Source organism: Clinocottus analis, unplaced genomic scaffold, assembly GCF_023055335.1.
Source record: "Clinocottus analis isolate CAN_PGR_092001 unplaced genomic scaffold, fCliAna1.0.p SCAF_16, whole genome shotgun sequence".
Taxonomy (NCBI): domain Eukaryota; kingdom Metazoa; phylum Chordata; class Actinopteri; order Perciformes; family Cottidae; genus Clinocottus; species Clinocottus analis.
In genome coordinates, this window is record NW_027175887.1 from 3,773,397 (window position 1) to 3,787,755 (window position 14,359).

General features: G+C 45.7%; 3 protein-coding genes across 6 annotated transcripts; 1 reads left to right on the forward strand and 2 right to left on the reverse strand.

Moving 5' to 3' along the window:
* The first annotated feature begins 1,200 nt into the window (after nucleotides 1-1,200).
* Nucleotides 1,201-10,277, forward strand: zgc:65811 (uncharacterized protein LOC393524 homolog). Of its 4 annotated transcripts, XM_068579271.1 has the most exons (10): nucleotides 1,201-1,341; nucleotides 1,540-1,633; nucleotides 2,105-2,210; nucleotides 2,342-2,439; nucleotides 3,638-3,712; nucleotides 3,827-3,928; nucleotides 4,432-4,527; nucleotides 4,617-4,700; nucleotides 5,386-5,600; nucleotides 6,164-6,248. In XM_068579271.1, coding segments are annotated over exons 2-10 (843 nt in total). In that variant the 5' UTR covers nucleotides 1,201-1,341; nucleotides 1,540-1,567; the 3' UTR covers nucleotides 6,165-6,248. The 4 variants fall into 4 exon arrangements, with proteins under 4 accessions (XP_068435372.1, XP_068435374.1, XP_068435371.1 ...); XM_068579273.1 differs by lacking the exons at nucleotides 5,386-5,600; nucleotides 6,164-6,248 and adding an exon at nucleotides 10,186-10,277; XM_068579270.1 differs by having other exon boundaries at nucleotides 5,386-7,600.
* On the reverse strand, nucleotides 7,685-10,566 carry LOC137786171 (zona pellucida sperm-binding protein 1-like). The gene is made up of 7 exons (XM_068577840.1): nucleotides 10,432-10,566; nucleotides 10,197-10,291; nucleotides 9,200-9,333; nucleotides 8,743-8,923; nucleotides 8,058-8,211; nucleotides 7,841-7,910; nucleotides 7,685-7,704 (listed from the first exon to the last, which is right to left on the reverse strand). The coding sequence occupies exons 3-7, from the start codon at nucleotides 9,273-9,275 to the stop codon at nucleotides 7,685-7,687; spliced, it is 501 nt and encodes a 166-aa protein (XP_068433941.1). The 5' UTR covers nucleotides 9,276-9,333; nucleotides 10,197-10,291; nucleotides 10,432-10,566.
* LOC137786433 (uncharacterized) lies at nucleotides 10,369-14,203 on the reverse strand. The gene is made up of 7 exons (XM_068578332.1): nucleotides 14,191-14,203; nucleotides 14,010-14,128; nucleotides 13,378-13,549; nucleotides 13,143-13,261; nucleotides 11,117-12,668; nucleotides 10,772-10,882; nucleotides 10,369-10,601 (listed from the first exon to the last, which is right to left on the reverse strand). Exons 1-7 carry the CDS (start codon nucleotides 14,201-14,203, stop codon nucleotides 10,369-10,371), a joined length of 2,319 nt encoding a protein of 772 aa, XP_068434433.1.
* Nucleotides 14,204-14,359: the final 156 nt, after the last annotated feature.

Consider the following 14,359-nt stretch of genomic DNA (forward strand, 5'->3'; position numbering starts at 1 on the left):
TCATTTTTATTTTTTACTTTTAGATCAAGTTCTTTGGAATCTAGTATTGCAGAGTCTGGTCAGGAGCTGTGAGCAGGGAAACTGCTCAACAAGGTGTGTAGATTATCGAGTAACCGGGTCATGATTACTGGAAAGAGAAATTGCTGTGGAGTTTTGTATGTAAGTATGAATATATATATCTCCAAAAATCAGACAACTCACACCAAAAACAATCTGTAGATTGATAAATAGCAGGACAGGATCGAAAAGGAAAACTTCTCAAAGTAAACCTTTTTTTTTTTATCTAATTGAATATTTTACTCTGTCTCCCAGTGTATTTCAAAATACATATTTAAAGGTATTTGTTCTGTATGTATGTGCAGTATGTCTATGTACTGCCCTCAACACAATGGAAATAGCACAATTTGTATCTCTGTACTGAAGAAACATGTGTCCATCTATACTAATCACACAGGGTAGGATGAACAAGAGGCAATGCCAGATGACTAGTTTAACATGTTACCAACTAAATTATAGGATGTGCATTATTATTGAGTGGGCTGACAAGGAGAAAACGTGAATCAACAACGCCAGAGTGTATGCTTTTTGCATGATGCAGGTATAACGCCTTGTTCATTAGATACAACTTCAAACTGCAAGGGTGCAATGCATGCCGATACATCCTGTTGAATTGTGTGCCCAGTTTATTATGTACGTGTGTGTGTGTGTGTGTGTGTGTGTGTGTTTGTGTGAGTGAGAGAGAGAGAGAGAGCCAGAGAGAGAGAGAGAGAGAGAGAGAGAGAGAGAGAGAGAGAGAGAGAGAGAGAGAGAGAGAGAGAGAGAGAGAGAGAGAGAGAGATGACACAACCAATTTCCTGTTTTTTGTTTCCTTTCTTTGTGATCACGTGGGGTTTAAGTTTCACTTTTACAAGAATAAGAAAGTCTACTCCTTTTTTTTCATGTACATTTTCCTGCACGCGATAAACAACTGCGATGGGCGACAACGGGCGGCTCTGTTCGGCTAAATGTGTCATGAAACCAGTTTAAATGCTGAAACATGGTTCCGCGGGCCCGTTACGTGACATTTCTCACAGAGAAGACCCCACACGACACCCCGGAGCTCTCGTTTCCTTAAGTTTCGTTATGCCTTCTGGTCCCGCCTTCTTCCGGACGTCACCGCCCGCTGATTGGTGGCAACCCGTGGCAGACACACCTCGGAGCCAATGAAGTGACCGAGCGAAGTCAGAGGGGGCGGGGCGTGACTGTACAAGTAGCATGCAGGGGAAGGGCGACAGATCTGTAGGTGTTCCCGCGAGCCGCGAGAGGAGACAACAGACGCGCCCCCGTTATCATCAAATCAAGGTAAGTGTTTGCGGTTCACGTGGCTTCACTTAATGACCGAGGTGAAGAGAAGCAGCGGCGTGACGACTGTTTGAACGCGTCAACTGTTACTTCACACGACGTCAACATGTCCAACACAACCCGCAGGAGCGCACGTATTTAACAACGCACGCGTGCTCAGAAGAGACGGTCACTAAACTGCTTACTACACCTCCACAGACCTCACGAGGACGACCCGCTGCTCATCATGGCTCTGGATGGATGTGGCCTCTTGTGCAAATACACACTCTTCATTTTCAACCTCATCTTTGCGGTAAGTCTGTACAATAAAATCAAATCATGATAGTGAGTTTTGTAGGATAAAAAAAAAACGAGGCTCCCGTTAGGTTTCGCTTCTGTCGAACAGCAGTTACTTTCAATAGCTTCAATCCACAGCACCTGGCCGTGCTAAATTAAACCCACCAAGATGGTGTAAAACCGAAACTTATCACACTACTGCTGTTGTTGTTTTTTAGGGTGTCACCTGAGGCATTGTGTTCCAGTGTGTTTCTGTCATTAAACAGGTGGTTCTCCCAAACTGTCCCACAGATGCTCTCATTCTGCACTTTGTTGTCTCAAAGCCTGTTGTTTGTCTGTTCACCTCCTGTTGGTCAACATGCTGCCCCCCCCCCCCCTCCATCTGGCTCACCCATGTACCGACCATTACAGATGTCAGAACCACGTAACCAGCAATTCATCTGCACGCCGAGACAGGTTTTAATGTGTGATTCCTGTGTTTTGGCAGTTGGTGGGGTTTGCCTTTTTAGGCATCGGCCTGTGGCTGAGGTTTAGCGATGGCACCAGGGGCATCTTCCAAATAGAGGCCCTCAACTCCAGCGCATTCGTGCTCGGTCAGTTCTGTTTTGTTGTGAGACAAACATGTCTAATTTCCTCCAAATAACCGCACGAGGGTATTTTGCCTCTGAGAACGCGTTCGATCCCGTATCTCATGTTTCCGCTCCTCCTTTTGTATTTCTCTCAGCGGTGACCGTGCTGATAGCTCTCGGCGCAGTGATGCTGATCGTGGTGGTGTTCGGAGACTACGGCGCCTGCAATGAGAAAAGATGTGCTCTTCAAGTGGTGAGACGCCTTCATGCACACACACACTTCCTTGTCGTGTGAGCGCAAGACACTGCTGAACACAATGTACATACCGGAACTAATGCCAAACTATTTTAGCATTTTATCTGGAAAAAATCTTTGCTATTCAATACCTTTTGGATTTTAGGAAAACAGAGCACCTTCAGTTTTGTCCGTTACACTTTCACAAATGAATAGAAATGTCAAATTCCCCCGGGGAAAGGTTTAACCGAGTCAGAAAAAAGGAGTGCCAAATCTCTCTCGGTTCTATCTGCCGTCCCTAAAGTACGGTAACGGCAACCAGACCCATGCAGTGTTGAAAGCGCTTTGAAAAAGTTTCAATGAAAAAAAAAAAAAAGACTGTGAAACTCCTCCTTCGGCCTCATCAACAGACAAGTGAATGCTAAAGAGTCATGAAATTGTTTTCAGATGATGGACGAGTAAGTGAGGCGGGGCTCTTTTGAAAACTGGCAAACTGCTTCATTTCAGAGACGGACGCCTGTTTTTCATTGGAGGACAAGTTGAAGGCACTTTGATTCCTGTCTTTAGCTGTTTCCCTCTAGTTTCCTGCTATCTCACAGTCCCGGTTGAGGAGGATTTGAGGCATTGCGCAACCGTTACATGGCACAAAGGCGGGCTGTGTGTGGAAACAGGCTCTGTTGAACGGATAGATTAGCAAACAGTAATCCAGCAAAGACATTTCCACAGAGACTAGCAACATTTCATTTTGAACCGGGAATATTAAGCAGATTTTGGGTCTCGGGCAACTAATAAAGGGAGTTTTTTTTAAGTTATTTTTTTTTTATTTTTAAGTTCATCGGCCCGACACTGTTAGAAAAGCTCTAAATCATTTCGTACGGCATGTTTTACTTAAACAAATAACAACCAAATGGTCGAGGTGAATTGGTCGAAAACGTGAACCAAAGAAACTGGACCCTGCTCCTGGACTGTTTGAAACATCAACGTATTCTGCACCTTTTCAAGAGTTTAATGGTTTTTAGTGACATAAAGCCATTACTACGAAAATATGACTTTTTTTTTTTTAATAGTATTTTATTGTTTGTTAAGCGATCTTCCCACTGTGGATCAAAACCAAGACGTGCAGGTGTGTGCGTGTCTTGGTTTTAACCAGTGAGTCCCGTTGGGTTGTTTGTTCTCAGCAGCTCGTTAACGTGAGGTTTATTTCTGTCTCCTCAAGTTCTCCGTCCTTCTGGTTATTCTGGCGATCGCTGACGGCGTCGTCGCCATGGTCGGTTTCTCCAATAAGGACGCGGTGAGAGGGGACCGGGACCGACTGGGAGGAACACAAACAGATTCATTCATTTTTATTTTTTTTCGAATAAAGGCTCTGTATTTTACTGTTGTGATGTTTTTAATTTGTATTAAGGTTGGAGCGCACATAGTGGAGTTCTACGCCAGCATGTATGGTCTGTATGCGGCGAATAAAGACCCGGTCATTGGAGTCACGCTCACCTTCATCCACAGCATGGTGAGCGCTCCCTTGTCCCCTCCCTCTGAACCTGTAGAGAAAACCTTTTTTGTCTTTAGATGTTGACGCTTTGGCAACTTGTGTACTGACCATTTTTTCTATTTATGTTTAGACATTGCACCCTAAAGTGTTTATTAAATGACTACAAGCAGTGTTAGGAAATTAATACTTGTATGGATAAACTGTTTAAAAGAACAATTATAATTGAAGAGGACTATTCCAATTCATCTCATTACTATGACATATTTTGTTCATAGGCTCATTCATTGCATACATTTTTATTACAGAACGCTTTTATTTTTATATTCAGTCTGCTTTTACCCTTTTTAGACGTTCATGTGACGTTGTATTTCACTTCACTGCTTGGTCTCCGCTGGCTTGTGAGCCTCCATTAGTACTCGGCAATGAACTGTTGGCTACCTCCTGGTAATTCTACAAAGTGAAATATCAAAATGCGCATTCATTTGGAGTTCTTCTAACCTACTTTGATCCGTCCCGTGTAGCTTCACTGCTGTGGCGTGAGCGGCATCGGTTCGTTGGAGTTGGCTAAGGACACGTGTCCTGCACCAGATGGTTTCTGGGAGAAAATCAAGATGCCTGTAAGTTGGTGCCAAGAACGGCGTTGTGACGAACCCGCTGTTTGTTCTCTGGGACGCTAACAGTTTCTCCCGTCGTGTTCCCGCTACAGGCCTGTCCTGCGATCATCTTGAGCGTCTTTGACAGTAAAGCATCGCTGATGTTGGGCATCTTCATTGGAACTGGAGTTCTTTTGGTAAGCAAATAGGTTTGTTGCCTGCTGCACGGTTCGACATGTCAAAGGAGTAATTTGTCGCTGTTTTGGCAGAAATAGGCTGAATGAAAAGTGTTTAAACAAGCTTTACCAAACATGTTTGGTGTGTACATGTAACTTCATACGGCTCAGGGACAGATCCTTTTCTTCAACTGGCTCATAGATAAAACGGGTCCAGCGGCCTCTACAAAGGCTGAAGCCACGCGTTATCCTCCAAAAACATTATCTGGAGGAGAAACTGAAGGTTGCTGCAGCGAGCGCGGCTTTAGACTCTTATTCTAGTTATAAGTGAAACCATAGTCTGAGCCGCATCAACACAACTCTTCCGGTTCGCTGTAAAGTGCTTTGAAAATAGCCCAAAAAGCAAAAACAATGAGCCTCATTGAAAACAGTCCACAATGTAAAACTATCCAGTGTATAACTGGCATCAAATTCCAGTCAAAGCTGACGGTTGTGTGGACGAGGAGGGAAAGTGACAAACGGCTCCGTTCAATTCCCTGCCTCTTGTTCATAAAGTATATGACCATGTTCTAATCGCTCCAAACCGCTTTTGTCTCAACTCATACTCCTCCCTCTGTCTTGCTTTTTATATCTATCTATCTATCTATCTGTCTCTCTTATTCTTCCCCCACCGCTCAATCTCATGCCCCATCCTTGGTGTCCAAAGGTCATAGCTCTGATTTGCAGCTCAATCCTCAGCAAAAAGATCTGTCTGTCCAACTCTACTCAGTACATCGTCCTGACTCACACTTCTGTCCAGGCCGACCCTCAACCATCTCAGCATGGACTAGTCTCCACCGCCTATCCTTACCCTTACCCCGACCAGGACCCGGTCGTCTTCACCCCTCTCACTGTGGCCAACATCCCTCTGGCTCAGTCCTAGTGCGCTCTTGTTCTGGTTTCCCTCACTTCGCTTGCATAGAACAACGCATCTGCTTTTAATCCATTCTCTGCATGTTCAGCGGCTCTGCATGGTGTCCCCAGCTCGTTTTTGAAAGGAACAAAATCCATCCTTTTTAAGACCTATGGCACAGTTATTGTTCATTGCATAATTGTGTTTAATTCATTTTAATCTCACAGGTTATTGGCCAAATGCTGGTGTTCAAAACAGCTACAATGGGCAGCGGAAACATTTTTAAATTCAAAGAGCAATGTCTTATTAAGCCGATACTTTCACACATTTCAACAGTTATGAATCAATTAAAACAAGTAAATTCTTCCACAAACATCTGTTAGATGTTTGTTTGCCATTGTCCCACCAGTGAAAGGTGTATGTATAGACAGTTGAATTCATACCAAGGGTTGGATTGTTCCTTTAAGCCGCTACTTATTACTCTTACGAGTGTCTGCATGCAAACTGAGCGCATGGGCTGGTTTAACTCTGGAGCAGGTTGGTCACGGCACGTCCTATCCCCGCTTCACTTCCTCATGTGTCTGCATCGCAGATCATTGCCCTGGTCTGCAGCATTATCCTCCTGAAACAGACCAAGAGGAACCAGCAGGAGGCCACGGCGTACTATTCGGCTGTGTACTAACGAGGATTCGGGTTTCAACCTCCACCCTGGCTGACGACGTCCACCGCTGGGATCCGGGCCCAACCAACAAAGATTAAGATTTAACTACTGAATTACATTTCCTAAAACAGCTTCTAACACACTCTGCTTTGACAACCATCAATACATTTCAATTTTAAATAACCATGCATTCATTCTTGGTAGACTGGACGTTGCTCAGACTGAGCCATTATTCATCTAGAAGCTGTCGCCGCTCGACAGCAAGTGCGTTCTAGCCCGACGGGCCCGTCCATCACTGTGAGGCCGACACGTTCCTTTAATGAAATACGAAACGTCTTACACATGAGCGATTGTTTTAATGAGCAGTGTTTTGTCCCTTAAGCAGCTGCTGAGGTTGCATTTTTTTTCTGTTGCTACATGTAAAACAATGAGCACTGTAACAGTTTATATTGTGTCTAAATGCAAAAAGGGATATTTTTATGAGCCATTCCAAGTATTTGAGGTGAGATCACATGTCGTTACGGGAGTTTCACTTCATCTCACCTTGTTACTGTTAACTTCCATGCTATGGAGGTGTAATGTCAGTGGTACGACTCGTTTGTTGCCTTACTTCAATTCTTCCTGTTCGGGTGTTGCAGCCAGAGGGCCACGCGTCACAAAATAGTCTCAGGCATTCTGGTGTGAGACTATTTATCAGATACCGTTAAGCCAGCGGTTCTCAAACCTGTCACGCCCCACTTTGGAGGAAGCAAAATGTTCAGGCCCCAACAACATGGGAACAAAATGGTCCAACTTTTTAGACTCCTCCATCTGTGCTTTTTTTAATAGATTGAAGGAAATTGAAATCACTTTCAAGTAAACCAGATTGCTCCATCTGACAAAACAACATATGCAATCACTTTGTTAAAACAATGCAAATAAAGTTATACATGTGCAAAAAAATAACTCGTTGGCAAAAAGATGAGCAAGGAAGCCGGTTGGGTCCCTGTTTTCGCCCCATAGTTTCATGTTGAAGTGTCTTTGAGCAAGATACTGACGCCCCAGAGCTCCACAGCAGCACAAAGCACCTTAATTACTCAGGATGGGTAAAAGAATAATTCCCCCATTGTGGGATTAATAAAGGATTCTTTATTAATCTCCAGTTTGACAACCAATATGTTAAACTGACTTCGGGCCATTTTCCTGTGAAGGCTCCGAAACAGTTAAGAGGCATTTTAGTTTAATTTTTTTTATTCCCTCATGTTCCTGACGAAGCTTTTTGAACCAAATAGAAGACTGTTTGTGCGTTGCTTGTTTTCTTTACCCTACTACTGTAGTACTATTGCATTGCACCATTTTGTTTTTTAATAAATATGCCATCGAGGGCTTTTCCTCTCCAATAAGACTTGTGTATCTGTTATTTTCATGAATCAAAACAAGCGTGCAGCTGGGGAAAAGTGTTTATTTCATTGCTCACATGCCACTGGTGGGACCTGTGGGGAAGGAAAAGTACAAAAATAAATAATTTTAGAAATATGCAAAGTGAAATGTACGACGACATGTCGCCACAAAACATTCAATAGGAATCCATCTTTGCAGCTCGGGCGTTCTCCGCTGAGTTAAACTTACCGTTGAAGCAGACTGCAGCGCATGCACCATCTGCAGCAGAGCACAACTCTGTCAAGCACAAGAAGTAGATCTGGAGGGGAGAACAATGGTTTTATGTCACAATTCCAGTAATCCTAGTCTGTCATCTAGATTATGGATGGTCTTTGGGGGTAGCCTGAAAAACGGTCACTTCTAAGACAAGATGTTTACTCGTATGAGCGTGTTAAGTGGGCGGTACCTCTGGGTCCCACAAGTGAGAGTCTCCCCCTGCAGCCATGTAAGAAGGACTTTCAGAGTGCAGCGACAGGAAGCCAGAGATGGTGAACCTCCGGATTTGGTCGGGGTTAGAGCGCGGGGAAGGAAGTAGCTGTGAGTCACCGCCGCTGGGACAGCTGAACAACACACATTTGTGAGAGCAACGCTACAACTGAAAAGTCTCCCAAAAGGCTGGCTCTTGACATTTAAATAACATGGTGATTATCTGCTAGAAAAGATTTATATTACATTTCTCCAGATCATCAATGTCCCCAGTAGACTTGTATGAAAACCCAGCTGGCAGGCTGTGACATATTTTGACACAATTAACGACCGTGCTGAATGAAAAGGGCGTTCACAAATTTGATAGGAATCATCTCATGAATACTGATGTCACTAATAAACAGAGACGCGGCCAATCGATGTGAAGAATCTGATTTACCCCCTTTAAGCCAGCGCCTGTCAGATCAGGACATTACAGCGATACTGTGTTTTCTGATCCAGCCCGTTATTAGAGGTGCAACAAAGCATCCCATAATTTGCAGATGGCTCCTCAGACTTAATCAGAATACAAACGATGTTGGTATCTGAAGGAGAATGGATTATAAATTACCGACAGGGCCCATTGACTCCTGCAATAGAGAACTAGTCCTTTCTGCAGAACGTACCCGTCGTAAACCAGCATCCAGCTGGCGTACGGCGCCTGAGTGAACGCCAGGCAGTAGTGGACCAGCAGCACCAGGTCGGGTTTAGGGGGGTCCAGCAGGCTCACCTCCACATAGACGGGTCTGCCTCGCATGAGGCTGAGAGGCAGGTGAGCCTCTGGGTGGAAGCTGGTGAAGGACTCGTCTACGAGGAAGAGAAAGTTGCAGCGGGATTATAACGTCGTACGGCATGATGGGCCGTTTCAAAGAGAATACCGTTGTGGCCGTGTGTTCGCTCTGCTGGGTCGATTACGCTCTACTGTAACACCGAATTGTGACGGCCCTCCGGTTTTAGGCAGGGCTTGCTGTGTGCATGTGCTCTAGCTTGTTGCAGGTTCCTGGTAGGCGGAGCTAATCAGCCCAACTGGGAGCACCTGGCCAGTCTCCCAGGAGCCTTCACAATACTGAGAAAGACGATTACCTGTGGCAATTCTGAGTAGCACGGTGCCCGTGGCTGGTGGAGAGGGAACGGGAGGCGGAGGAGGAGGTTGCTCCATCACGTGGAGCCTCACTTCACTTGGAAAACCCGGGAAGGAGTTGCACTGCACCGTCAACCTACAGATCAACAGAGGAGATGCAGCGCGTCTCAACATCCCAAACTAAGCAGACACTCGCACATTACTTCACGTCGTGTGTGTGTCACATCTCGTTTATTTTGGGACGAGGTTTATCCACTGATGCTGCATCTTTTGTAGGTGGAGATGAGTGTGTGTGTCTGGCGTTTCTCTGCCAGCTGCTGCTGCTCTGAATGATTGAAGCAGTTTCCTGATTGATGGCAGTGCAGCAATTAAAAAAACATTGAGATTGTGAAGCTGGGATTTTGGCATAATTGCATGGATCCCTTAACTCCTGGAACATTTGACTGTAAAAATCGAGGCAACATTTTGCAGGTTTTTATGTGAAACAAACCTTTTCTCCATTTTGTGTTAGATTCTATGCCAAAGAGGAAAGTAAAGGAACATGAGCACGTGTTGGATCGTAGACCTGATCATCGACGCCCCCTCCTGGCCAAGTGCCATGTGAAAGCGTCAAAACGTCCTTTGATCAAATGATTAAACAAAACTAGAGAACTATGCTTTTACTGACTGATAGCATTAATACATTGTTAATGCAATCAGCTGATCATAATCCTCCATCCTGAGCCAAGAAATTGATTCTAGTCTAAAAAGAAGATTACACAAAGCCATGAGCAGAAAAGAAACATCTGCCTGTACAGAAGCACATGATTAAAGAAAAAACAAACAGCCCAAACTCATCCAGCTGAGGACTGAACAAAGGCAAGTGTTTGACTTAACAGCCGAACGAGAGAAAACACACACACCAACGATAGATGAGGCAAAGGACGTCCTTTTAAAACAAATACCCAACTCGTATTACATATATTTCATAAAACTTTCCCTTCAACAGTAATGCCATACCTGATGGGCGAGTCCTCACGCTCAGAGCCGTGGTCTTGTTGAAGCGAGAGGATGGCGTGGACTTCCAGCTGATGAACCACAGTCTGACCAAACACCTGTTGGAAAAAAATCACTTCCATCATTGTGGTCAGTAAAAGCGTCACTCTGCTCAGCCACATTCAAGTTAAATAACTCACGAGGCCTTTTCACGGTTGGCCTTCATTATTTGGGCGCTCCACAGTGAAGTGTTCCTTACATGTTTGCTCACTCCACAGCCGTCCAGCGGCACAGCGTAGAGACCAGGTGTCAGCGTCTGCAGCGTGCAGGACACATTACTGCGCTCCGAGGGACGAGCAGGGGGCGCCACCGCGGGCGCCACCACAGAGTGCGGCATGGCGAAGATTAAATGCTGTCCCATTGTACAGTCTGTTGACACACACACACACGATTCCTGAGCTGTTTTAATTGGGTGGTTTGGGCGTCGGCTTTCAGCCTCAAAGTCCCACACATCAAACGTCCAATTCTCTGATTTTCTTCGTCGATTCATTTTTTTATTTAGACTTGTGGCAACAGGATCTGCTTTGGGAGGGACTCACCCTTCACAGGGTACGAGCAGCAGCCCTGAGAGACGCTGCAGTCGAAATATGACGCAGGGCCAAGGCCTCGGGGCGAGGCAGAGGGCGTGGGCGGCTCGGCCCCGAGTTGATCTGAGTGCAGAGAGCAAACAAAGAGGAGAGCAAGTTATACTTGAATGCTCTATTCAGCAGCAGGAAAGATGACAGATTCATGAATTGGTTTCCCATTCAGGTGTCAAGTTACAGCCAGATGCCAGCCCTTTAGCCGGGGGGCCGAAGAATAATGTTCTGCCCCCTTGTGGTGATCTGAAGTTAAGACACGGACTCCAAAAAATAATAGCTGCTGTTTTTTTCTTTTTCGGTCACCTTTCATTTCATTATCCAGCTTCTCTTCTGCTTTTTCACCAGCAGGACGTCCAAAAGCATCGACTGGATGTTGCGGAGCGTTATAATAGGAATAATAGTAGTAGTGAGGATGCAGGGGGTCGTTGTAAACGTCATTTGTGGGTTTTGTGGGTGAAGTGGTTTGATGATTGGTATAGGATGGAGGCTGAGTTGGGGATGCAGACGCTCGGGGCAGATCTACAGCTTTTTTGGGGGAAGTCGAAGAGACGGGGTTGTCAGCGCCGCGTAAACCCTCAGGTCCATAATACATCTGATGGAGATAATACGGGTGGTAGTAGTATGGGTAAGGAGGAAGATTATGATTGGGTGATGCAGTGGCGAAGGAGGGTTGTTCGGGAGGAGGCGCTACAACGGCGGCGGGTCCAGGAGGGTGAGTCGGGGTGCGGGGGGGTTGGACTGATGGCACAACACTGGCATCCAGCTCTGCCATCACATCTGCATTTAGCGCTGACAAAAGTGACGGTTTGATCCCGTCTGTCTTTTTATCTGCATTGAAGTGGTGTCCGTCATGAACCTGCGATGGGCAAGGAAGTGGATGAACGGCAGCGTTAGACTTTGACTTTTGATGATCGGGCAAATTTGCAGCCGTGTCGGGATTGAGAGAAGCCAATCTAACGGCCTCGCCCTGTGCAATATGTGGAAAGTAATAGGAGTAAAGGTTTGGATAGGGCGCTGCAGGATGAGGCGTGTCCAGTGCAGAGGCTTTGGGAGGAATAGTTGGAAGGGTGTGATGATAAGCGGCAGCCTGAGGCACGGGTTGAAGGGACTGCTGCAAGTTTATTCTGCGCAGAGCCTCAGGCTGCTGCACGTTGTGGAGCAACACCAGACTCTCTGGGTTACTGGGGTTAGTTAAAGACACTTCTCTGGCAACCCCAGGACCTGGATGAGGGTCTTGAGGCCGGGCAGGAAGAGGGATTTTAGGGTGATGGTAGTAGTGATAGTATGGATTGAAGGCATGGCTTGGGGGCTGGAGAGGAGGTGGGGATTCAACTCGAGTCGGTAAGCCTGTATTTGAGGAGAGGGCAGCGCTGTGCCGCTTGGCGACACCTGGCACGGGACCTTCTGACGGATCTGGATACACCGGCCCAGACTCCCGCTCGTCGTCTGCAGATGACAGAGAACCGCGGACACCGAAATGTGAATAAGACGGGTAAGAGTAGTAGTTCTGATATTCTGGCTGGGAATCAACAGTATGGAGAGGACGAGGACCAACTGTAGGGCCAGGAGTCGAAGATGAGGGGGTAGGAGGGATATCTGCAGTGTGTTCCTCGGGGCTAGGGTACTTGTCGTGATATGTAGGGTGGGGGTAATAAGGTGGGGCCAGGTAGAAAGGTGGAGCCCATGGAAATGGGTCCAGGGATTCTGGCATGAGCTCTGCTGGCCCTCTGGTGAGATGAGGAGGCCGGTTGAACACGGGCTGATGGGTCAGTGAGAGCTCCTCATGGGGAGAGACGGGACAGGCCAGTCTGAAAGTCTTCTCTCCTATCTGAAGAGAAAGTGTGTATTTTCCATCCTGAGGAAAAAGATGAGATTTTCTGTGTAAGACTGTAAAAAACAACACAATCAGGAAAAGATCATTAATGTCTGAACACGCAAGGAGGTAAACATCCATATCTAGCAGGTGGTGAGGAATGGCGGTCCGACTTCTGACAAGAGGGAAGCTCTGTACACTGAATCTTAGTCCTAGATCTTTGTGCTTTTATTGATATTAAATAGTTATTTTTCCATGGCTGATGATTTAGTCAATGCATGGGATTTCATTTGTTTCTTTCAGAAGATAATTTAGATTCTTAAAGATATTTTTATTCCCTCAGGTGTTGTACTGCGTTCATTCCTATATCCACACGTTTCTAAAGTTCACATAAATAGAAACTTCAAGGTATTATGTGATGCAAGTCACATCGTTTTGGCATCATCCTTCACTGACGAGGGATTACTGACAAATTAAAAAAAACTGTTCATGATCTTTCAATGTCCCGAATTTCACCTTTACTGTGACGCCACACGTAATGAATGGAGCAGCGATTATAATGTCGGCATCTTGTCTTTTCAGTCTGTAGCCACATTGCTCGGCTAGCTCCACCAAAGGAGTCCATTCTCCTCGGACTGTAGAGAAAAAGGGAAAAAACAAACTTAACATTTATTTTGAAAGTCTGGAAAACAATAGAAGAAAATCTCAGTGAATAGAAAGAAAAAAAGGGAAATGTTCATTTGTTTTTTACCATTAATGCTCAGCTCCTCCGTAGCATGGAGTCCCTGCACTTTGAAGGTCATACCGTGCGGGTAGCAGCAGAGGGAGGACGGGCCCGTGGTCTGAGGCAGGATCTGGGGGGCCGGGCAGGACATCTGGACCGGAGTCCCCCTCCACAGCAGATGCAACGTGTAACGGTCAGCCTAAAACACACGATTTAAAAACAGCATTCTTTTATACCTTTTTACTGCTGCTGGTTAAACCATTTCACATCCTTGGGACAAGCTCTTAAATAAGCACTAAAAACATGAGTCATTGCTCCATGAAAGTCCCTAAGTATCTTGTTAAGATGACATAAGAGCGCAGTGAGTCACTTCAGTTGTAATGGATGATTCATCTGAACACTGTTACTAAAACAGATTGTGTTCGGTGCAAGGGACCAGAAACGATCAACAGAGGCTTCAGTGGGATTAGAAAGCCTCCATTTGAACATCAAAAACAAAAAAAGGTAAATGATAAACTCAATTTGATGCGATTTCCCACTACTTTAACCATCCAAATGAACAGACATGAGAAAAAATATGATAGTCAGTTGATACCAATGCACAGTCATTTTTTACAGGACACTTGAGACATAAAATCTCTTATATGGATACCTCGTACCTCCTGTGTGACGTGGCAGGCATCATACCGAGCCATCAGACTGAGGTCTCTCCATGTGGTCTGAACAGAGTAGCCGCACTGAGGTGGCAGCTGGGACAAGGGCACGGAGGACTCGTTCACTGAGACGCAAAAAGACAAAACAACAACCTCAATATTACCCGTATGATGAAAAAGTCCACACCAGCTGCTGCCATTTTGTGTGGAGCATCTCCCAAGTTCAAGCTTTGTACAACACCATCCCAGACAAAGCGCTGCAGCGTCACCTCGGGCCAGCTGTAGTTGCACAGCTCGTCGTCTCCTGACAGTGAGGGTCATGGCGTTGTGTCCACACAGCACCACGGGCTGCAGCC